This window comes from Agelaius tricolor, unplaced genomic scaffold (genome assembly GCF_023055355.1).
Source record: "Agelaius tricolor isolate 1412-34295 unplaced genomic scaffold, bAgeTri1.0.p SCAF_116, whole genome shotgun sequence".
Classification (NCBI taxonomy): domain Eukaryota; kingdom Metazoa; phylum Chordata; class Aves; order Passeriformes; family Icteridae; genus Agelaius; species Agelaius tricolor.
In genome coordinates, this window is record NW_027269376.1 from 266,421 (window position 1) to 290,536 (window position 24,116).

A 24,116-nucleotide genomic window follows, 5' to 3' on the forward strand; every position below is an offset into this window, starting at 1 on the left:
TTCCGGTTTTGGGGGAAAAAAAACGCGGTGGTGATTGGTTGCTGGGGCTGTCAATCAGAGGGATCAGCCAATCACAGAGCGGAGGGGATGAGACCCTGAGGTGTTTTTCTTCCTGGTTTGGGCGGTGCTTTGTTCTGATTAGCCCTCGTTTGCGTCAATTAAAATGACAAGCCAATCGAAATGCGGTTTCTGGGCCTCTTTTTATTGGCCCGCTCGCCTATCAATCAGTAGTCCCAACCAATCACAGTGCTGAGAGGTGGGACACTCCATCTTGAAGTCCAGCACTTCCGCGTTTGGGCGGTGCTCTCTTCCGATTGGTCCGCACGTGTGTCAATCAGCAGCATCTACCAATCGCAACGCGGCTCGGGTTGGGGGCGGGAAATGTGGGGATGGCAATGGCGACCGCGCTGCGTGTGTCACTTCAGTGTCCCCCAAATGTCGCCAAAGGTCCCTTCAGTGTCCCCAAATGTCAGCCGAATGTTCCCCGTGTCCCCTCAGTGTTCTGAAATGTCCCCTCAGTGTCACCAAATGTCACCCGATGTCACCAAACTCCCTCTCAGTGTTCCCTCAATGTCACCTCAGTGTCCCCAAGTGTCCCCTCAGAGTGTGAGGGCGCACTGTGGGGACACTGAGGGGACACTGAGGGGACACTGAGGGGACATTTGGTGACCCAGGGGACAGGAGGTGACACTGAGGGGACATTTGGTGACATTTGGTGTCAGGAGGTGGCCGGGTCTGGCCGGGGCCGATAGCGCCCGGCTCTTCCTGTGGGGCCCTGGGGACATCCGGGGACAGGGACAGGGGCGGGGCTGGGGACACTGTGGGGACACTGTGGGGACAGTGCCACCCCCCCTTGGGGACAGGCACAGCCAGGGCTTGGGGACATCTTGGGGACAGGGACAGGGGCTCGGGGACACTGTGGGGACACTGTGGGGACACCGTGGGGACAGTGCCACCCCCCCTTGGGGACAGGGACAGGGGCCTGGGGACACTGTGGGGACACCGTGGGGACACTGTGGGGACAGTGCCACCCCCCCCTTGGGGACAGGCACAGCCAGGGCGTGGGGACACCTTGGGGACAGGGACAGGGGCTTGGGGACACCTTGGGGACACTCTGGGGACATTCTGGGGACAGGGACAGGGGCCTGGGGACACCTTGGGGACACCCTGGGCTTGGTGACACCACCCAAGGGACACCACGGTGACAGTGACACCCTGGAGGCCACCTTGGGGACACCTTGGCCTTGGGGACACCTTGGCCTTGGGGACACCTTGGTGACATTGGGTGCCACCCCGGCCGAGCCCAGGTTGGGGACAGTGCCCTGGTGCCACCTCCATTGGGACAGGGAGGGAGGGGACACCGAGGCCACCACAGGGAGGGGACACTGAGGCCACCACAGGGAGGGGACACTGAGGCCACATCCTGTCCCCCCCTTGTCCCCTGCGGGCGTTATCAGCGGGGACAGGGCTGGGGACGTTGGGGACACGGTTGGGGACATTGGGGACATTGGGGACATTGGGGACAATGTACGGGAACGTGGAGACGGCGCTGGACACAGCCTGGGCAGCTGGGGAAGGTATGGCCACTGATGTCCCCAGTGTCACCTCAGTGTCACCTCAGTGTCACCTCCATGTCCCCAGTGTCACCTCCGTGTCACCTCCGTGTCCCCAATGTCACCTCAGTGTCACCTCCCCGTCCTTGGTGTCACCTCAGTGTCCCCAATGTCACCTCAGTGTCACCTCCCTGTCCTGTCCCCAGTGTCACCTCCCTGTCCTCAATGTCACCTCCCCTGTCCTGTCCCCGGTGTCACCTCAGTGTCACCTCCATGTCCCCAATGTCACCTCCCTGTCCTCAATGTCACCTCAGTGTCACCTCCCTGTCCTGTCCCCAGTGTCACCTCCCTGTCCCCAATGTCACCTCCCCGTCCTGTCCTCGGTGTCACCTCCATGTCCCTGGTGTCACCTTAATGTCACCTCCCCATCATTGGTGTCACCTCAATGTCCCCAGTGTCACCTCCCTGTCTTCAATGTCACCTCAGTGTCACCTCCCTGCCCTTGGTGTCACCTCATTTTGTCCTGTCCTGTCCTTGGTGTCACCTCACTGTCACCTCCCCGTCCTGTCCTCAGTGTCATCTCCCCATCCTCGGTGTCACCTCCATGTCCCCAATGTCACCTCAACGTCACTCCCCTGTCCTCAGTGTCACCTTCCTGTCTTTGGTCTCACCTCCCTGTCCCCAATGTCACCTCAGTGTCACCTCCCCATCCTTGGTGTCACCTCAGTGTCACCTCCCTGTCCTGTCCCCGGTGTCACCTCAGTGTCCCCGGTGTCACCTCAATGTCACTTCCCTGTCCTCAGTGTCACCTCCCCTGTCCTGTCCCCAATGTCACCTCAGTGTCACCTCCCTGTCCTGTCCTCAGTGTCACCTCACTGTCACCTCCATGTCCTCGATGTCACCTCCCCTGTCCTGTCCCCGGTGTCACCTCAATGTCCCCGGTGTCACCTCAGTGTCACCTCCCTGTCCCAGGTGACCAAAAGGTGTCCCCAGGGTGGGTGGTGGCACCTGGCAGCTGTCCCCAACCCCTTTAGATGTCCCCAAAGGTGTCCCCAGGTGCCACCAGAGGTGTCCCCAACCCCTTTGGATGTCCCCAGAACTGTCCCCAACCCCTCCAGATGTCCCCACGGATGTCCCCAACCCCTTTGGATGTCCCCAGAGCTGTCCCCAAGTGCCACCACAGGTGTCCACAACCCCTTTAGATGTCCCCAAACCCTCCAGATGTCCCCAAATCTGTCCCCAACCCCTTTAGATGTCCCCAAAGATGTCCCCAAGTGCCACCAGGGCTGTCCCCAACCCCTTTAGATGTCCCCAGCCCTGTCCCCTGTGTCCCCTCCCTGTCCCCTGTGTCCCCCCAGGCTGTCCCCAAACCCCTTTAGATGTCCCCAGAACTGTCCCCAACCCCTTTGGATGTCCCCAAGTGGCACCAGAGCTGTCCACAGGTGTCCCCAACCCCTTTAGATGTCCCCAAGTGCCACCCTCCCTGTCCCCTGTGTCCCCCCCAGGCTGTCCCCAAACCCCTTTAGGTGTCCCCAGAAATGTCCTCAACCCCCTTACGTGTCCCCAAGTGCCATCAGAGCTGTCCCCAACACCTCCAGATGTCCCCAAATGTGTCCCCAACCCCTTTAGATGTCCCCAAGTGCCACCAGAGCTGTCCCCAACCCCTTTGGATGTCCCCAAATGTGTCCCCAAGTGCCACCACAGCTGTCCCCAACCCCTTGAGATGTCCCCAAATCTGTCCCCAAACCTGTCCCCAACTCCTCCAGATGTCCCCAAACCTGTCCCCAACCCCTTTGGATGTCCCCAGACCTGTCCCCAAGTGCCACCAGAGCTGTCCCCAACCCCTTTAGGTGTCCCCAAATGTGTCCCCAAGTGCCACCAGAGCTCTCCCCAACCCCTTTAGGTGTCCCCAAGTGCCACCAGAGCTGTCTCCAACTGCTGTAGATGTCCCCAAATGTGTCCCCAACCCCTTGAGATGTCCCCAAGGATGTCCCCAGAACTGTCCCCAGCCCCTCCAAATGTGTCCCCAGGTGCCACCAGAGGTGTCCCCAACCCCTTTAGATGTCCCCAAACCTGTCCCCAACTCCTCCAGATGTCCCCAAACCTGTCCCCAACTCCTCCAGATGTCCCCAAACCTGTCCCCAACCCTTTTAGATGTCCCCAAGTGCCACCAGCTCTGTCCCCAACCCCTTTAGGTGTCCCCGGCCCTGTCCCCAGGTGTCCCCAGACCTGTCCCCAACCCCTTGAGATGTCCCCAAGTGCCACCAGCTCTGTCCCCAACCCCTTTAGGTGTCCCCAAACCTGTCCCCAACCCTTTTAGGTGTCCCCAGAAATGTCCCCTACCCCTTTACGTGTCCCCAAGTGCCACCAGAGGTTCTCCCCAACCCCTTTAGGTGTCCCCAAGGATGTCCCCAGCCCTGTCCCCAGGTGTCCCTGGCCCTGTCCCCAAGTGCCACCCTCCCTGTCCCCTCCCTGTCCCCTCCCTGTCCCCTCCCTGTCCCCTCTGTGTCCCCCCAGGCCGGCCCCGCCCCCCCCCCGACGAGGACCCCTACGAGCCCCTGGACCCCTCCCCCACCGCGGGGCCGCCCCCCAAGGCGCGCCCCTCCCCCACCCCGCGGGTGACACCGAGGGTGGCCCTGGTGGCCCTGGTGGCCCTGGTGGCCCTGGCGGTGACGCTGCTGCTGCTGCTGGGGACGCTCGGGGCGCGGCGCAGTGAGTGCGGGGATTTGGGGGAAATTTGGGAATTTTTTTGGGAATTTTTAGGGGATTTTTTAGGATTTTTTGGGGATTTTTTTTGGAAATTTTGGGGATTTATTGGGGATTTTTTTTTTCGATTTTTTGGGATTTTTGGGGGATTTTTTTTTAGAATTTTTAAGGGAAATTTTGGGATTTTTTAGGATTTTTTGGGAATTTTTAAAAAAATTTTTTGGGATTTTTTTTTTATTTTTTTGGGGATTTTTTTGGAAATTTTGGGGATTTTTTTGGGATTTTTTTGGGATTTTTGGGAATTTGGGGGAATTTTTTTAGGATTTGTTTTAGAATTTTTTAGGGAAATTTGGGGATTTTTGGGGATTTTTTAAGGAAAATTTTGGGATTTTTGGGGGGATTTTTTGGGGAGTTCTTGGGAATTTTTTGGGATTTTTTGAGGATTTTTTTAGAATTTTTTAGAATTTTTTAGGGAATTTTTGGGATTTTTTTTTAGAATTTTTAGGGGATTTTTTAGGATTTTTTGGGGATTTTTTTTAGAAATTTTTAGGGAAATTTTGGGATTTTTTTGGGATTTTTTGGGGAAATTTTGGGGATTTTTTGGGGATTTTTTTTTAGATTTTTTAGGGAATTTTTGGGATTTTTTTTAGGATTTTTTAGGGAAATTTGGGGAATTTTTTTGAATTTTTTGGGTATTTTTTGAAAATTTTGGGATTTTTTTTGGATTCTTTGGGGATTTTTTTAGAATTTTTTGGGGAAATTTTGGGATTTTTTGGGGGGAAATTTTGGGATTTTTTGGGGATTTTTTACGGAGTTCTTGGGAATTTTGGGGGATTTTTTGGGATTTTTTTTTTTAGAATTTTTTAGAGGAACATTGGGAATTTTTTTGAATTTTTTAGAAAATTTTGGGATTTTTTGGGGGATATTTTGGGGAGTTCTTGGTGATTTTTTTGGGATTTCTGGGGGATTTTTTTAGAAGTTTTTAGGGAAATTTTGATTTTTTGGGGGAATTTTTGGGAATTTTTGGGGAGAGTTTTTGGGGATTTTTTTAGAATTTTTTGAGATTTTTTTTTATTTTTTGGGAATTTTTAGGGGAAATTTTGGGGTTTTTGGGGGGAATGTTTTAGGAATTTTTTGGGGATTTTTTAGAAAATTTTGGGATTTTTGGGGGGATTTTTATGGGGGATTTTTTAGGGAGTTCTTGGGGATTTTTTGGGGATTTTTTTTTTTTTGGGAATTTTTGGAATTTTTTTGTTTACGTTTTGGGGATTTTGGGGGGATTTTGGGAGGATTTTTGGGGGGTTTTGGCTGTTTTGAGGAGGATTTTTGGGGGCTTTTTGGGTGGATTTTTGGGGGATTTTGGGGGCAATTTTGGGTGGATTTTGGGGTTTTGGGGAGGATTTGGGGCAATTTGCGGAGATTTTTTTTTTGGAGGATTTTTGGGGGGATTTGGGGACGATTTTGAGGCATTTTGGGGGGGATTTGGGGGAATTTTGGGGGGATTTTATGGGAATTTCAGGGGGGATTTGGGGGGAATTTTTGGTGGATTTTGCAGCGATTTTGGGGCTTTTGCGAGGAATTTTTTGGGGCAATTTTCAGAGATTTTTGGGGGAATTTTGGGGGAATTTTTGGGGGGTTTGGGGCCATTTTGGGGGCGGATTTTTGGGGGGAATTTTGGGGGGTTTGGGGCCGTTTTGGGAGGGATTTTTGGGGGGATTTTGGGGGATTTTTGGGGGTTTTGGGGCCATTTTGGGGGCGGATTTTTGGGGGGATTTGGGGGAATTTTGGGGGGTTTTGGGGCCGTTTTGGGAGGGATTTTTGGGGGGATTTTGGGGGAATTTTGGGGGTTTTGGGGCCGTTTTGGGGGCGGATTTTTGGGGGGATTTTGGGGGGAATTTTGGGGGTTTTGGGAGGGATTTTGGGGGGATTTTGGGGGAATTTTGGGGGTTTTGGGGCCGTTTTGGGAGGGATTTTGGGGGAATTTTTGGGGGAATTTTTGGGGGGTTTGGGGCCATTTTGGGGGCGGATTTTTGGGGGGATTTTGGGGGAATTTTGGGGGGGTTTGGGGCCGTTTTGGGAGGGATTTTTGGGGGGATTTTGGGGGAATTTTGGGGGGTTTTGGGGCCGTTTTGGGAGGGATTTTTTGGGGGATTTTGGGGGGTTTTGGGGCCATTTTGGGAGGGATTTTTGGGGGGATTTTGGGGGGAATTTTGGGGGTTTTGGGGCCGTTTTGGGGGCGGATTTTTGGGGGGAATTTTGGGGGTTTTGGGGCCGTTTTGGGGGCGGATTTTTGGGGGGATTTTGGAGGGAATTTTGGGGGTTTTGGGAGGGATTTTGGAGGGATTTTGGGGGAATTTTGGGGGTTTTGGGGCCGTTTTGGGAGGGATTTTGGGGGAATTTTTGGGGGAATTTTTGGGGGGTTTGGGGCCATTTTGGGGGCGGATTTTTGGGGGGATTTTGGGGGAATTTTGGGGGGGGTTGGGGCCGTTTTGGGAGGGATTTTTGGGGGGATTTTGGGGGAATTTTGGGGGGTTTTGGGGCCGTTTTGGGAGGAATTTTTTGGGGGATTTTGGGGGGTTTTGGGGCCGTTTTGGGAGGGATTTTTGGGGGGATTTTGGGGGGTTTGGGGCCGTTTTGGGAGGGATTTTTGGGGGGATTTTGGGGGAATTTTGGGGGTTTTGGGGCCATTTTGGGGGCGGATTTTTGGGGGGATTTTGGGGGGTTTTGGGGCCGTTTTGGGAGGGATTTTGGGGGGATTTTGGGGGAATTTTGGGGGTTTTGGGAGGGATTTTTTTGGGGGGATTTCGCGTCTGTTCTGCGGTTGTTTTCGGGGCAATCTGGGGGGAATTTGGGGACATTTTGGGGTTTGGGGCAATGTCCCCAAATGTCCCCGGGTGTCCCCTGGGTGTCCCCTGGGTGTCCCCTGGGTGTCCCCGCAGTCTCAGCCCTGGAGGCCGCCCTGGAGGCCGAGAAGGCGAAGGAGCCGCCACCAATGGCAGGTTGGTGTCACCTGTGTCACCTGTGTCACCTGTGTCACCTGTCCTGTGTCACCTGTGCCATTGTCACCTGTGCTTTGTCACCTGTGCCTGTGCCAGTGTCACCTGTCCTGTGTCACCTGTCCCTGTCCCAGTGTCACCTGTCCCATTGTCACCTGTCCCTGTCCCAGTGTCACCTGTGCCTGTGTCACCTGTGCCTGTGTCACCTGTGCCTGTCCCAATGTCACCTGTCCTGTGTCACCTGTGCCTGTGCCAGTGTCACCTGTGCCATTGTCACCTGTGCTTTGTCACCTGTGCTTTGTCACCTGTGCCTGTCCCATTGTCACCTGTGCTTTGTCACCTGTGCCAGTGTCACCTGTCCCTCTGTCACCTGTCCTATTGTCACCTGTCACCTGTCCCTGTCTCTGTCACCTCTCCCAATGTCACCTGTGCATTGTCACCTGCCACCTCCCAGTGCCACCTGTCCCTTGTCACCTGTCCCTGGGTGTCACCTGTCCGTGTCTCCTGTCACTCGTCCCCTGCACTTGTCACCTCCCTGCCCCCAATGTCACCTCCCTGTCCCCAGTGTCCCCACCTGTCCCCAGTGTCCCCACCTGTCCCCAGTGTCACCTCCCTGTCCTGTCCCTGTGTTCCCTCCCTTCGTTGTCCCCTCCCTGCTCTGCACCGAGCCCTGTGGCCAATCCTGGTGGCCCCTGGGCAGCTCCTGGTGGCCACCACCATGTCCCCAACCCCTCCCGTGTCCCTGTCCCCTCAGTGTCCCCTCAGTGTCCCCTCAGTGTCCTCTCAGTGTCCCCTCAGTGTCCTCTCAGTGTCCAGTTCTTCCTGCTCTACACCGAACCCTGTGCCCAAATCCTGGTGGCCACCACCATGTCCCCAACCCCTCCCGTGTCCCTGTCCCCTCAGTGTCCCTCAGTGTCCCTCAGTGTCCCCTCAGTGTCCCCATGTCCCCTCATTGTCCCCTCATTGTCCCCTCAGTGTCCCCTCAGTGTCCCCTCAGTGTCCCCTCAGTGTCCAGTTCTTCCTGCTCTACACCAAGCCCCAAATCCTGGTGGCCACTGGACACCTCCCAGTGACCACCACGTGTCCCCTCCTTGTCCCCTCATTGTCCCCATGTCCCCACAGTGGCTCTCAGTGGCCACTGGGCAGCTCCCGGTGGCCACCACCATGTCCCCAACCCCTCCCGTGTCCCTGTCCCCTCAGTGTCCCCTCAGTGTCCCCTCAGTGTCCCCTCAATGTCCCCTCAGTGTCCAGTTCTTCCTGCTCTACGCTGAACCCTGTGCCCAACTCCTGGTGGCCACCACCACATCCCCAACCCCTCCTGTGTCCCTGTCCCCTCAGTGTCCTCTCAGTGTCCCCTCACTGTCCCCCTGTCCCCTCCTTGTCCCCCTGTCCCCTCATTGTCCCCGTGTCCCCACAGCCTCCACCTCCTTCCTGCTCTACAGCTCCTGGTGGCCACCACCATGTCCCCAACCCCTCCTGTGTCCCCGTGTCCCCTCCCGTGTCCCTGTCCCCTCATTGTCCCCTCATTGTCCCCCCAGTGTTCATCTCCTCCCCTGTCAACACCAAACCCTGGTGGCCATTGGGCAGCTCCTGCTGGCCACATCCTGATGGCCACCACGTGTCCCCGTGTCCCCTCATTGTCCCCGTGTCCCCACAGCCTCCACCTCCTTCCTGCTCTACAACCAGCACCACTCCGGCTGCGTGGTGCCCTCGGGCCAGTGGCTCTCAGTGACCACTGGGCAGCTCCTGGTGGCCACCACCATGTCCCCAACCCCTCCTGTGTCCCTGTCCCCTCAGTGTCCCCTCAGTGTCCCCTCATTGTCCCCCTGTCCCCTCAGTGTCCGGCTCCTTCCTTCTCTCCATTGGCCACCATTTGGTGGCCACTCGGGCAGCTCCTGGTTGCCACTGCCCAAATCCTGGTGGCCACCACCATGTCCCCAACCCCTCCTGTGTCCCTGTCCCCTCATTGTCCCCTCAGTGTCCAGCTCCTTGTTCTACATTGGCCAAATCCTGGTGGCCCCTGCCCAAATCCTGATGACCACCATGTGTTCCCCTGTCCCCTCATTGTCCCCCTGTCCCCTCATTGTCCCCATGTCCCCACAGTGGCTCTCAGTGGCCACTGGTGAACTCCTGGTGGCCACCACCATGTCCCCAGCCCCTCCTGTCTCCCTGTCCCCTCCTTGTCCCCATGTCCCCTCACTGTCCCCATGTCCCCACAGTGTCCACCTCCTTCCTGCTCTACAACTCCTGCTGGCCACCACCATGTCCCCAACCTCTCCTGTGTCCCTGTCCCCTCATTGTCCCCTCAGTGTCCCCCTGTCCCCTCAGTGTCCAGCTCCTTATTCTACATTGCCCAAATCCTGGTGGCCACCACATGTCCCCTCCTTGTCCCCGTGTCCCCTCAGTGTCCGGCTCCTTCCTTCTCTCCATTGGCCACCATTTGGTGGCCACTTGGGCAGCTCTTGGTGGCAACTGCCCAAATCCTGGTGGCCACCACCATGTCCCCAACCCCTCCGGTGTCCCTGTCCCCTCCTTATCCCCGTGTCCCCTCCTTGTCCCCGTGTCCCCTCCTGTGTCCCTGTTCCCTCCTTGTCCCCGTGTCCCCTCATTGTCCCCGTGTCCCCACAGCGTCCACCTCCTTTCTGCTCTACAACTCCTGGTGGCCACCACCATGTCCCCAACCCCTCCTGTGTCCCTGTCCCCTCATTGTCCCCCTGTCCCCTCAGTGTCCCCCTGTCCCCTCATTGTCCCCAGGTCCCCTCAGTGTCCAGCTCCTTGTTCTACATTGCCCAAATCCTGGTGGCCACCACGTGTCCCCTCATTGTCCCCGTGTCCCCTCATTGTCCCCGTGTCCCCTCCTGTGTCCCTGTTCCCTCCTTGTCCCCGTGTCCCCTCATTGTCCCCGTGTCCCCACAGCCTCCACCTCCTTTCTGCTCTACAACTCCTGGTGGCCACCACCATGTCCCCAACCCCTCCCGTGTCCCTGTCCCCTCATTATCCCCCTGTCCCCTCAGTGTCCTCTCATTGTCCCCTCCTTGTCCCCGTGTCCCCTCAGTGTCCGGCTCCTTCCTTCTCTCCATTGGCCACCATTTGGTGGCCACTCGGGCAGCTCCTGGTTGCCACTGCCCAAATCCTGGTGGCCACCACCATGTCCCCAGCCCCTCCTGTGTCCCTGTCCCCTCATTGTCCCCTCAGTGTCCAGCTCCTTGTTCTACATTGGCCAAATCCTGGTGGCCCCTGCCCAAATCCTGATGACCACCATGTGTTCCCCTGTCCCCTCATTGTCCCCGTGTCCCCTCCTTGTCCCTGTGTCCCCTCATTGTCCCCGTGTCCCCTCATTGTCCCCGTGTCCCCACAGTGGCTCTCAGTGGCCACTGGTGAACTCCTGGTGGCCACCACCATGTCCCCAACCCCTCCTGTGTCCCTGTCCCCTCATTGTCCCCCTGTCCCCTCATTGTCCCCGTCCCCTCCTTGTCCCCGTGTCCCCTCACTGTCCCCGTGTCCCCTCATTGTCCCCTCAGTGTCCCCTCATTGTCCCCTCAGTGTCCCCTCACTGTCCCCGTGTCCCCACAGCCTCCACCTCCTTCCTGCTCTACAACCAGCACCACTCTGGCTGCGTGGTGGCCTCGGGCCAGTGGCTCTCAGTGACCACTGATGAACTCCTGGTGGCCACCACCATGTCCCCAACCCCTCCTGTGTCCCTGTCCCCTCATTGTCCCCTCAGTGTCCCCTCAGTGTCCCCTCAAGTGTCCAGCTCCTTGTTCTACATTGGCCAAATCCTGGTGGCCACCACGTGTCCCCTCATTGTCCCCGTGTCCCCACAGCCTCCACCTCCTTCCTGCTCTACAACTCCCGGTGGCCACCACCATGTCCCCATGTCCCCTCCTGTGTCCCTGTCCCCTCATTATCCCCCTGTCCCCTCATTGTCCCCATGTCCCCTCCTTGTCCCCATGTCCCCACAGTGGCTCTCAGTGGCCACTGGGCAGCTCCCGGTGGCCACCACCATGTCCCCAACCCCTCCTGTGTCCCTGTCCCCTCATTGTCCCCGTGTCCCCTCCTTGTGCCTGTGTCCCCTCATTGTCCCCATGTCCCCTCATTGTCCCCGTGTCCCCACAGTGGCTCTCTGTGACCACTGCCCAAATCCTGGTGGCCACCACCATGTCCCCAATCCCTCCTGTGTCTCTGTCCCCTCAATGTCCCCTCATTGTCCCCTCAGTGTCCAATTCTTCCTGCTCTACACCGAACCCTGTGCCCAAATCCTGGTGGCCACCACGTATCCCCTCATTGTCCCCGTGTCCCCCCAGTGTCCCCCTGTCCCCTCACTGTCCCCATGTCCCCCCAGTGTCCCCCTGTCCCCTCAGTGTCCGGCTCCTGCCTTCTCTCCATTGGCCACCATTTGGTGGCCACTCGGGCAGCTCCTGGTGGCCACCACCATGTCCCCAACCCCTCCTCTGTCCCCGTGTCCCCTCCTTGTCCCCTCAGTGTCCCCTCACTGTCCCCATGTCCCCACAGCCTCCACCTCCTTCCTGCTCTACAACCAGCACCACTCGGGCTGCGTGGTGCCCTCGGGCCAGTGGCTCTCAGTGACCCCTGGGCAGCTCCTGGTGGCCACCACCATGTCCCCAACCCCTCCTGTGTCCCTGTCCCCTCATTGTCCCCTCAGTGTCCCCTCAGTGTCCCCTCAAGTGTCCAGCTCCTTGTTCTACATTGGCCAAATCCTGGTGGCCACCACGTGTCCCCTCATTGTCCCCGTGTCCCCTCATTGTCCCCGTGTCCCCTCACTGTCCCCGTGTCCCCTCCTTGTCCCCTCAGTGTCCCCTCATTGTCCCCGTGTCCCCACAGCCTCCACCTCCTTCCTGCTCTACAACTCCCGGTGGCCACCACCATGTCCCCATGTCCCCTCCTGTGTCCCTGTCCCCTCATTATCCCCCTGTCCCCTCACTGTCCCCATGTCCCCTCCTTGTCCCCATGTCCCCTCATTGTCCCCATGTCCCCACAGTGGCTCTCAGTGACCACTGCCCAAATCCTGGTGGCCACCACCATGTCCCCAACCCCTCCTGTGTCCCTGTCCCCTCATTGTCGCCCCGTCCCCTCCTTGTCCCCGTGTCCCCTCCTTGTCCCCGTGTCCCCTCATTGTCCCCGTGTCCCCTCCTTGTCCCCTCAGTGTCCCCTCACTGTCCCCATGTCCCCACAGCCTCCACCTCCTTCCTGCTCTACAACCAGCACCACTCTGGCTGCGTGGTGCCCTCGGGCCAGTGGCTCTCGCTGTCCCCCTGCTCCCCGTCCTCTCCATCCCAGCTCTTCCAGTGGCTTCCCGGGGGCCTCCTGCGCCACGCGGCCTCCGGGCTCTGCGCCGGTGCCACCCGCGAGGCTCCGGCGGCGCTGGTGGGGCTGCGGCCGTGCCGGGAGGAGTCGAGGCTGCAGCGCTGGGGCTGCGCCCGGGGGGCTCTGCTGGGCCTGGCCGGGACCTCCCTGCACTTCAACTTCGGCCACGAGCGCCACAAGCGCGTGGTGCTCTACGGGGGCACCGGCAACTGGAGCCGCTGGCTGGCGCACGGCTCCGACCGCGACGTCTGCTCCAGGGCCTGTGAGTCCCTTTGCCACAATTTTCACAAATTTTCCACAATTTTCCCAAGTTTTCCTAAGTTTTTCCCAAGTTTTCCCAAGTTTTTCCCAGTATTTTTGCTAATTTTCCCAAATTTCCCCCAACGTTTGTTCGAACTTTCCCCAATTCTCTCCCAAATTTCCCCCCGATTTGCACCAATTTTCACCAAATATTTTCCCCAATTTTCCCAAAATATTTCCCCAAATTTTCCCCAATTTCCCCTAATTTTCCCCATATTTTCTGCAATTCCCCAATTTTTCTGGATTTTCCCAAATTTCCCAATTTTTCCCAATTTTTTCCTAAGTTTCCCAATTTTCTCCAATTTCCCCCAATTTTCCCAAATTTTCCCAATTTTCCCCAAATTTTCCCCAATTTTTGCAAAATAATTTCCCAAATTTTCCCCAAATTTCCCAAAGTATTCCCCAATATTTCCAAAGTTTTCTGCAATTTTCCCAATTTTTCCCAATTTTCCCAAGTTTTCCCAAATTTCCCCAAATTTCCCCCAATTTCCCCCAATTTTCCCAATTTCCCCCAATTTTTCCAAATTTTCCCAATTTTTTCCTAAGTTTCCCAGTTTTTCCCAATTTTCCCCAATTTCCCAAGTATTCCCCAACATTTCCAAAGTTTTCTGCAATTTTCCCAGATTTTCCCAATTTTCCCCAATTTCTGCAGATTTTTCACAATTTTTTCCCCCCCATTTTCCCAATTTTCCCCAATTTTCCAGATTTTCTGCAAGTTTCCCAAATTTTCCCAGGTTGTCCCAAAATTTCGCCAGGTTTTCCCCCAGTTTTTCCTGAATTTTTGGGAAAATTTGGGAAAAGGGAACTGGAGCCGCTGGCTGGCGCACGGCTCCGACCGCGACGTCTGCTCCAGGGCCTGTGAGTCCCTTTGCCACAATTTTCACAGATTTTCCCAAGTTTTCCCAAGTTTTTCCCAAGATTTCCTAATTTTTTCCCAAGTTTTCCCAATTTTTTCCCAAGTTTTCCCATTTTTTTCCCAGTATTTTTCTTAATTTTCCCAATTTTTTCCCAAATTTCCCCCAATGTTTGTTCAAACTTTGCCCAGTTTTCTCCCAAATTTCCGCCCCAATTTGCACCAATATTTTCCCAATTTTTCCCAATTTTCCCAAGTTTTCCCAAATTTCCCCAAATTTCCCCAAATTTTTCCAAATTTTCCCAATTTTTTCCTAAGTTTCCCAGTTTTTCCCAATTTCCCCCAATTTCCCAAAGTATTCCCCAATATTTCCAAAGTTTTCCCAGATTTTCCCAGATTTTCCCAATTCTCCCCAATTTTCCCCAATTTCTGCGGATTTTTCACAATTTTTCCCCCCCATTTTCCCAATTTTCCCCAATTTTCCAGATTTTCTACAAGTTTCCCAAGATTCCCAAAATTTCGCCAGGTTTTCCCCCAGTTTTTCCTGAATTTTTGGGGAAATTTGGGAAAAGGGAACTGGAGCCGCTGGCTGGCGCACGGCTCCGACCGCGACGTCTGCTCCAGGGCCTGTGAGTCCCTTTGCCACAATTTCCACAAATTTTCCCAAGTTTTCCCAAGTTTTCCCAATTTTTCCCAGTATTTTTCTTAATTTTCCCAAGTTTTTCCCAGTATTTTTGCTAATTTTCCCCAAATTTCCCCCAACGTTTGTTCGAACTTTCCCCAGTTTTCTCCCAAATTTCCCCCTAATTTCCCCCAATTTTCGCCAAATATTTTCCCCAATTTTCCCAAAATATTTCCCCAAATTTTCCCCAATTTCACCTAATTTTCCCCATATTTTCTGCAATTCCCCAATTTTTCTGGATTTTCCCAAATTTCCCAATTTTTCCCAATTTTTTCCTAAGTTTCCCAATTTTCTCCAATTTCCCCCAATTTCCCCCAATTTTCCCAAATTTTCCCTAAGTTTCCCAGTTTTTCCCGATTTTTCCAGTTTTTCTCCAATTTTCCAAAGTATTCCCCAATATTTCCAAAGTTTTCCGCAATTTTCCCAAGTTTTTCCCAGTATTTTTCTTAATTATCCCATTTTTCCCCCAAATTTCCCCCCAATTTTCACCAATATTTTCCCAATTTCCCCCAGTTTTCCCCATATTTTCTGCAATTCCAATTTTCCCAAAATATTTTCCCAAATTTTTCCCAAGTTTCCCAAAGTATTCCCCAATATTTCCAAAGTTTTCCGCAATTTTCCCCGGATTTTCCCAATTTTCTCCCAAATTTCCCCCAATTTGCACCAATATTTTCCCAAATTTTCCCAAAATATTTTCCCCAATTTTTGCAAAATATTTTCCCAAATTTTCCCAAAATATTTTCCCAAATTTTCCCCAATTATCCCCAATTTCCCCAAAATATTTCCCCAAAATATTTCCCCAAATTTCCCAAAGTATTCCTCAATATTTCCAGTTTTCCACAATTTTCCCAGATTTTCCCAATTTTCTCCCAAATTTCCCCCCAATTTCCCCCAATATTTTCCCAATTTCCCCCAGTTTTCCCCATATTTTCTGCAATTCCAATTTTCCCAAAATATTTTCCCAAATTTTCCCAATTTTTTCCCAATTTTTGCAGATTTTTCACAATTTTTTCCCAAATTTCTCCAATTTCCCAGATTTTCCACAAGTTTCCCAAATTTTCCCCAATTTTCCTAAATTTTTCCAGGTTTTCCCAAGTTTTCCCAAGTTTTTCCCAGTATTTTTCCAAATTTTCCCAATTTTTTCCCAAATTTCCCCCAATGTTTGCTCGAACTTTCCCCAGTTTTCTCCCAAATTTCCCCCCCAATTTCCCCCATATTTTCTGCAATTTCCCCAAATTTTTCCAAATTTTCCCAAGTTTTCCCAAGTTTTCCCAGTTTTTTCCCAATTTTTTCCAATTTTTCTCGAATTTCCCCGACTCTTCCCCAAATTTTGCCCAATTTTTGCAAAATATTTTCCCCAATTTTCCCAATTTCCCCCAAATTTCCCAAAGTATTCCCCAATATTTCCAAAGTTTTCCACAATTTTCCCAGATTTTCCCATTTTCACTTTGCCCAAATTTTCACAGATTTCCCCAAGTTTTCCTAAGTTTTTCCCAATTTTTCCCAGTATTTTTCTTAATTTTCCCAATTTTCTCCCAAATTTCCCCCAACACTTGTTCAAATTTTCCCCAATTTGCACCAATATTTTCCCAAATTTTCCCAAATTTTCCCAAAATATTTTCCCCAACTTCCCCAAAATATTTTCCCAAATTTTCCCCAAATTTCCCAAATTTTCCCCAATTTCCCCAATTTTTTCCCATTTCCCAGTTTTCCCCAATTTTCCCAAATTTCCCCAGAATATTTTCCCAAATTTTCCCCAAGTTTCCCAAAGTATTCCCCAATATTTCCAAAGTTTTCTGCAATTTTCCCAGATTTTCCCAATTTTCTCCCAAATTTTCCCAATTTTTCCCAATTTTTCCCAATTTTCCCAAGTTTTCCCAAGTTTTCCCTAAGTTTCCCAGTTTTTCCCGATTTTTTCCAATTTTTCTCCAATTTTCCCCACTCTTCCCAAATTTTCCCCAAATTTCCCAAAGTATTCCCCAATATTTCCAAAGTTTTCAGCAATTTTCCCAGATTTTCCCAATTTTCTCCCAAATTTTCCCAAATTTTCCCAAATTTTCCCAAATTTTCCCAATTTTTCCCAATTTTTCTCGAATTTCCCCAACTCTTCCCCAAATTTTGCCCAATTTTCGCAAAATATTTTCCCACATTTTCCCATTTTCCCCCAATTTTCCCCATATTTTCTTCAATTTCCCCAATTTTTCTGGATTTTCCCAATTTTTTTCCTAAGTTTCCCAGTTTTCCCCAATTTTCCCCAAATTTCCCAAAATATTTCCCCAAATTTTCCCCAAATTTCCCAAAGTATTCCCAACATTTCCAAAGTTTTCCACAATTTTCCCAGATTTTCCCAAATTTTCCCCAAATTTTCCCAATTTTCCCTAAGTTTCCCAGTTTTTCCCGATTTTTTCCCAATTTTTCTCCAATTTCCCCGGACTCTTCCCCAAATTTTCCCCAATTTTTCCAAAATATTTCCCCAAATTTTCCCCAATTTCCCCACAATATTTTCCCAAAATTTCCCCAAATTTCCCAAAGTATTCCCCAACATTTCCAAAGTTTTCCCAATTTTCCCAGATTTTCCCAAATTTTTGCAGATTTTTCACAATTTTTTCCCCAATTTTCCCAAATATTTTCCCAATTTTTTCCAAATTTTCCCAAAGCTTTTGGGATTTTCCCAATCCTGACCCCAAATTTTTCCAGATTTTCCCCATTTCGACCCCAAAATCTTTGGGATTTTCCCCAAATTTTTGGGGATTTTCACAATCCTGACCCCCAAATCTTTGGGATTTTCCCCATTTGGACCCCAAATCTTTGGGATTTTTCCTATTTTGACCCAAATTTTTGGGATTTTCCCCAAATTTTTTGGGATTTTCCCCCAATCCTGACCCCATTTTTTCCACATTTCCCCATTTTGACCCCAAAATCTTTGGGATTTTCCCCAAATCTTTTGGGATTTTCCCAATCCTGACCCCAAATTTTTCCAGATTTTTCCCATTTTGACCCCAAATTTTTTGGATTTTCCCCAAATCTTTGGGATTTTCCCCAAATCTTTTGGGATTTTCCCCCAATCCTGACCCCAAATTTTTTCCAGATTTCCCCCATTTTGACCCCAAAATCTTTGGGATTTTCCCCAAATTTTTGGGGATTTTCACAATCCTGACCCCAAAATCTTTGGGATTTTCCCAATCCTGACCCAAATTTTTCCAGATTTTCCCCAATTTTGACCCCAAATCTTTGGGATTTTGACCCCCAAATCTTTTGGATTTTCCCCTTTTTGACCCCAAATTTTTGGGATTTTCCCCCAAATTTTTGGGGATTTTCACAATCCTGACCCCAATTTTTCCAGATTTTCCCATTTTGACCCCAAAATCTTTGGGATTTTCCCCATTTTTACCCCAAATCTTTTGGAATTTCCCCATCTTGACCCCAAATATTTGGGATTTTCCCCAAATCTTTTGGGATTTTCCCCAATCTTGACCCCAAATTTTTGGGATTTTCCCCAATCTTGACCCCAAATTTTTGGGATTTTCCCCCAAATCTTTTGGGATTTTCCCCATTTCTGACCCCAAAATCTTTGGGATTTTCCCCAAATCTTTTGGGATTTTCCCCAAATCTTTTGGGATTTTCTCAATCCTGACCCCAAATCTTTGGGATTTTCCGCGTTCCGACCCCGAATTTGGGGTTTTTCCCCCCCAGATTTCCTGCCCTGCTCGCGGGGTTGGGTTTTTTTCCGCCGTTCCTGTTATTTCTTCTCCGCCTTCGCCGCCTCCTGGGACAATTCCAGAACTTTCTGCTGGGCCCTGGGCGCGCGCCTGCTCGAGGTCGACGATGAGGAGGAGAAGGTGAGGGCCCAAATTCCAGAAATCCCCAAAAAAAATCCCAAAAAGTCCCAAAAAATCCCTTAAAAAATCTCCCAAAAAATAAAAAAAAATTCCCCAAAATCCCCCAAAAATCGCCCAAAAAATCTCCCCAGAAATAAAAAAAAATCCCAAAAAAATCCCCAAAAAAATCCCAAAGAAGTCCCCAAAAAAATCCCCAAAAAAATCCCCCCAAAAATAAAAAAAAATCGCCCAAAAAATCGCCCAAAATCCCCCAAAAATCGCCCAAAAAATCCCCCAGAAATAAAAAAAAAAAAATCGCCCAAAAAATCCCCCAAAAAATAAAAAAAATCCCCGAAAAAATCCCCCCCAAAAAATTTAAAAAAATCCCAAAAAATCCCCCCAAAAATCCCCCAAAAAATAAAAAAAAAATCGCCCAAAAAATCCCCCCCCAAAAAATAAAAAAAAAATCGCCCAAAAAATCCCCAAAATTAAAAAAAAATCGCCCCAAAAAATCCCCAAAAAAATCCCTAAAAATAAAAAAAAAAATCGCCCCAAAAAATCCCCCCCCAAAAAAAAAATCCCCCCAAAAATCCCCCCCAAAAAATAAAAAAAAAATCCCAAAAAAATCCCCCAAAATCCCCAAAAAATAAAAAAATCGCCCCAAAAATCCCCAAAAAAATCCCCCAAAAAATCCCAAAAAAATCCCCCCAAAAAATCCCCCCCAATATTCCCCAAAAAATAAAAAAATCGCCCAAAAAAACGCCCAAAAAAAATCCCCCCCCAAAATTCCCCAAAATTAGAAAAAAAATCGCCCAAAAAATGCCCCTACTGGTTTATACTGGTCTGTACCGGTCTGTACTGGTTTATCCCAGTCCATACTGGTTTATACTGGTCCATACTGGCCCATACCAGTCCATACTGGTCCACACTGGTTTCTACTGGTCCGTAGTGGTTTATCCCAGTCCATACTGCTCCATACTGGTCCATACGGGTCCCTACTGGTCCCTACTGGTCCCTACTGGTTTATACTGGCCTGTACTGGTCCATACTGGTTTACACTGGTCCATCCCAGTCTGTACTGGTCCATACTGGCCCATACTAGTCCGTGCCAGTCTATACTGGTTTATACCGGTCTGTACTGGTCCATACTGGTTTATCCCAGTCCATACTGGTTTATCCCAGTCCATACTGGCCCAAACTGGTTTATACTGTCCGTACCGGTCTGTACTGGTTTATCCCAGTCCATACTGGTCCCTACTGGTCCGTACTGGCCCGTGCTGGTCCATACTGGTTTATACTGGTCCCTACTGGTCTATACTGGTTTATACTGGTCCATACTGGTCCACACTGGCCCATACTGGTCCGTACCGGTTTATACTGGTCCCTACTGGTCCCTACTGGTCCGTGCTGGTCCCTACTGGTCCGTACTGGTTTATCCCAGTCCATACTGGTCCATACCAGTCTGTACTGGTTTATACTGGTCCATACTGGTCCCTACTGGTCCATACTGGTCCGTACTGGTCTATACTGGTCCATACTGGTCCCTACTGGCCCATACTGATCCGTACTGGTCCCTACTGGTCCATACTGGTCCCTACTGGTCCGTGCTGGTTCCAGGCCCTGGTGCAGGCCCAGCTCCGGGGCCCCTCCTGGCTCGGGATCCGCGACAGCGACAGCGAAGGGACCTGGACCCGGGGGGGACGGCACCGCCCTGGGGATGCAGGACAGGTTTGGGGACATTTATGGGATTTTAGGGGACATTTATGGGGTTTTTATGGGGTTTTGGGGTCATTTATGGGACCTGGACCCGGGGGGGACGGCACCGCCCTGGGGACACCTGAGAGGTCTGGGGACATTTGTGGGGTTTTTATGGGGTTTTGGGGTCATTTATGGGGGTTTTGGGGTCATTTATGGGGTTTATGGGACCTGGACCCGGGGGGACGGCACCGCCCTGGGGACACCTGAGAGGTTGGGGCTTTTGGGGTCATTTATGGGGTTTTGGGGTCTTTTATGGGATTTTTATGGGGTTTTGGGGTCATTTATGGGGGTTTTGGGACCATTTATGGGGTCATTTATGGGGGTTTTTGGGATCATTTATGGGACCTGGACCCGGGGGGACGGCACCGCCCTGGGGACACCGAACAGGTCTGGGGACATTTGGGGTCATTTATGGGGTTTTGGGGTCTTTTATGGGATTTTTGAGGTAATTTATGGGATTTTTATGGGATTTTGGGGGTAAATTGGGATAATTTATGGGATTTTTATGGGGGTTTTTGGGGTCATTTGTGGGATTTATGGGACCTGGACCTGGGGGAACGGCACCGCCCTGGGGACACCCGACAGGTCTGGGGACATTTATGGGATTATTTATGGGGGTTTTGGGGTCATTTATGGGATTTTGGAACTTTTATGGGATTTTTGGCGTCATTTTTGGGCCACTTATGGGGGTTTTGGGGTCATTTATGGGATTTTTATGGGTTTTTTGGGGTAATTTATGGTATCATTTATGGGGGTTTTGGGGATTTTTATGGGATTTGTGAGGGCCATTTATGGAGGTTTTGGGTCATTTATGGGATTTTTATGGGGGTTTTTGGGGGTCATTTATGGGATTTTTATGGGGGTTTTGGGCTCATTTATGGGGTTATTTATAGGATTATTTATGGGGGTTTTGGGGTAAATAATGGGATTTTTATGGGATTTTTATGGGGTTTTTGGGGTCATTTATGGGATTATTTATGGGGGTTTTCGTTGGGGTCATTTATGGATTTTTATGGGGGTTTTGGGCTCATTTATGGGGTTATTTATGGGGTTTTGAGGTAATTAATGAGATCATTTATGGGATTTTGGAATTTTTATGGGATTTTTGGCATCATTTTTGGGGCCATTTATGGGTTTTGGGGTCATTTATGGGATTTTTATGGGGTTTTGGGGGAGAATTTGGTTGGGATTTGGGTGGAACTTGAGGTGGGGTTTTTTTGGGACAATTTAGGGGAATTTTGAGATTATTTACGGGATATTTTGGATAATTTTAGGAATTTATGGTTTTATTTATGGGATTTAAAGGACTTGCTGGACTTTGGGATTTTGGACAATTTTGGGGGTGGGTTTTCGGGATTTGGGTGGGATTTGGTGAAGATTTTTGGGGTTTTTGGGATTTGGTGAAGATTTTTGGGATTTGGGTGGGATTTGGTGAAGATTTTTGGGATTTTTGGGATTTGGGTAGAATTTGGTGAAGATTTTTGGGGTTTTCGGGATTTGGTGAAGATTTTGGGGTTTTTGGGATTTGGGTGGGATTTGGTGAAGATTTTTGGGATTTTTGGGATTCGGGCGGGATTTGGGGAAGATTTTTGGGGGGTTTTTGGGGATTTGGTGAAGATTTTTGGGATTTGGGTGGGATTTGGTGAAGATTTTTGGGATTTGGGAGGGATTTAGTGAAGATTTTTGGGATTTGGGTGGGATTTGGGGGAAGATTTTTGGGGGTTTTTGGGGATTTGGTGAAGATTTTTGGGATTTGGGTGGGATTTGGTGAAGATTTTTGGGATTTGGGAGGGATTTAGTGAAGATTTTTGGGGATTTTCAGGAGATTTTTTTCCGCCATTTTCGCCTCATTTCGGGCGGGATTTTTTTGGGGGGATTTTTTTGGGATTTTCCTGATCCTGATCCCATTTTTTTGTTTCCTTTTCGGGGTCAGTTTTTGGCACCAGGGCGAGCCCAACGGGGGCAGCCTGGAGAACTGCGCGGCAGTGGGGCCCGACGGGCTCTGGGCCGATTATCCCTGCGAGACCGCCCTGACCTGGGTGTGCGAGGGGCCCTCCTGACCCCAAAACCCCCGGAATTCACCCCAAAATCCCTGGGAATTCACCCCAAAAATCCCCGGGAATTCACCCCAAAATCCCCGGGAATTCACCCCAAAATCCCGGAATTCACCCCAAAATCCTGGGATTTAGGGAAAAAAAAATAACAATAAACTCACGTGTGAACTGGGATTGAACTGGGATTGAATTGGGAGGGATTGGAGTCATTCCTGCAGGACCCCCCTGACCCCAAAATCCCCGGAATTCACCCAAAATCCCCGGGAATTCACCCCAAAAATCCCCAGGAATTCACTCCCAAAATCCCCGGGAATTCACCCCAAAAAATCCCCCAGAATTCACACCAAAAACCCCCGGAATTCACCCCAAAAAATCCCCAGGAATTCACCCCAAAATCCCCCGGAATTCACCCCAAAATCCCCGGGAATTCACCCCAAAAATCCCCGGGAATTCACCCAAAAATCCCCGGGAATTCACCCCCAAAAATCCCCGGGAATTCACCCCAAAATCCCTGGGAATTCACCCCAAAATCCCGGGAATTCACCCCAAAAATCCCCGGAATTCACCCCTAAATCCCCGGGAATTCACCCCAAAATCCCTGGGAATTCACCCAAAATCCCCGGGAATTCACCCCAAAATCCCTGGGAATTCACCCCAAAAATCCCCGGGAATTCACCCCAAAATCCTGGGAATTCACCCCAAAAAATCCCCCGGAATTCACCCCAAAAATCCCCGGGAATTCACACCAAAAACCCCCGGAATTCACCCCAAAAATCCCCGGGAATTCACCCCAAAATCCCTAGGAATTCACCCCAAAATCCCTGGGAATTCACCCCAAAATCCCCGGAATTCACCCCAAAAATCCCCGGGAATTCACCCCAAAATCCCTGGAATTCACCCCAAAATCCCCAGGAATTCACCCCAAAATCCCCAGGAATTCACCCCAAAAATCCCCGGAATTCACCCCAAAATCCCCGGAATTCACCCCAAAAATCCCTGGGAATTCACCCCAAAATCCCTGGGAATTCACCCCCAAAAATCCCCGGGAATTCACCCCAAAATCCCCGGGAATTCACCCCAAAAATCCCCCGGAATTCACCCCAAAAATCCCCGGGAATTCACCCCAAAAATCCCCAGGAATTCACCCCAAAATCCCCGGGAATTCACCCCAAAAATCCCCCGGAATTCACACCAAAAACCCCCGAATTCACCCCAAAATCCCAGGAATTCACCCCAAAATCCCTGGAATTCACCCCAAAATCCCCGGGAATTCACCCCAAAAATCCCCGGGAATTCACACCAAAAATCCCCGGGAATTCACCCCAAAAATCCCCGGAATTCACCCCAAAATCCCCGGAATTCACCCCAAAAATCCCTGGGAATTCACCCCAAAATCCCTGGGAATTCACCCCAAAAATCCCGGGAATTCACCCCAAAAATCCCTGGGAATTCACCCCAAAAATCCCCGGGAATTCACCCCAAAAATCCCTGGGAATTCACCACAAAATCCCCAGAATTCACCCCAAAATCCCCGGGATTCACCCCAAAATCTCTGATTCACCCCAAAATCCCCGGAATTCACCCCAAAAATCCCGGGAATTCACCCGGATTCACCCCAAAATCCCCGGGAATTCCCCACCCCCCCAAAAATCCCCTGGGAATTCCCCCCCAATCCCCAACTCCCCCCCCCCACCCCCAAAACCCCCGGAATTCACCCCAAAATCCCCGGGGAATTCACCCCAAAAATCCCGGGAATTCACCCCAAAATCCCTGGGAATTCACCTCAAAATCCCCAGGAATTCACCCCAAAATCCCGGGAATTCACCCCAAAATCCCTGGAATTCACCCCAAAGTCCCCGGGAATTCACCCCAAAATCCCTGGAATTAGGGAAAAAAAAATAACAATAAACTCACTGGGATCATACTGGGATTGAACAGGGATTGAACTGGGAGGGACTGGGGTCATTCCTGCAGGACGCCCTGACCCCAAAATCCCCGGAATTCACCCCAAAATTCCCCGAAATTCACCCCAAAATCCCCGGGAATTAGGGAAAAAAAAATACAATAAACC

The 24,116-nt window shown here is 50.9% G+C and overlaps 1 protein-coding gene across 2 annotated transcripts; it reads left to right on the plus strand.

The window, feature by feature from the left end:
• The first annotated feature begins 1,360 nt into the window (after positions 1-1,360).
• On the plus strand, positions 1,361-23,038 carry LOC139586381 (macrophage mannose receptor 1-like). 2 transcript variants are annotated; one of them, XM_071419693.1, is made up of 8 exons: positions 1,361-1,577; positions 4,071-4,265; positions 7,199-7,258; positions 12,450-12,842; positions 18,109-18,254; positions 19,851-19,932; positions 20,549-20,576; positions 21,925-22,137. In XM_071419693.1, the coding sequence occupies exons 1-8, from the start codon at positions 1,526-1,528 to the stop codon at positions 22,049-22,051; spliced, it is 1,083 nt and encodes a 360-aa protein (XP_071275794.1). In that variant the 5' UTR covers positions 1,361-1,525; the 3' UTR covers positions 22,052-22,137. The 2 variants fall into 2 exon arrangements, with proteins under 2 accessions (XP_071275794.1, XP_071275795.1); XM_071419694.1 differs by lacking the exons at positions 1,361-1,577; positions 4,071-4,265; positions 7,199-7,258; positions 12,450-12,842; positions 20,549-20,576 and adding an exon at positions 12,878-14,362 and having other exon boundaries at positions 19,851-19,961; positions 21,925-23,038.
• Positions 23,039-24,116: the final 1,078 nt, after the last annotated feature.

Bases quoted from the DNA above. Each gene is read 5' to 3' on its own strand.
- LOC139586381 (XM_071419693.1), top strand. From the start codon at position 1,526: ATGTACGGGAACGTGGAGACGGCGCTGGACACAGCCTGGGCAGCTGGG. The intron at 1,578-4,070 runs GTATGGCCACTG...GTGTCCCCCCAG, and splicing joins AGCCTGGGCAGCTGGGGAAG to GCCGGCCCCGCCCCCCCCCC. The intron at 20,577-21,924 runs GTCTGGGGACAT...TTTCGGGGTCAG, and splicing joins GCCCTGGGGACACCCGACAG to TTTTTGGCACCAGGGCGAGC.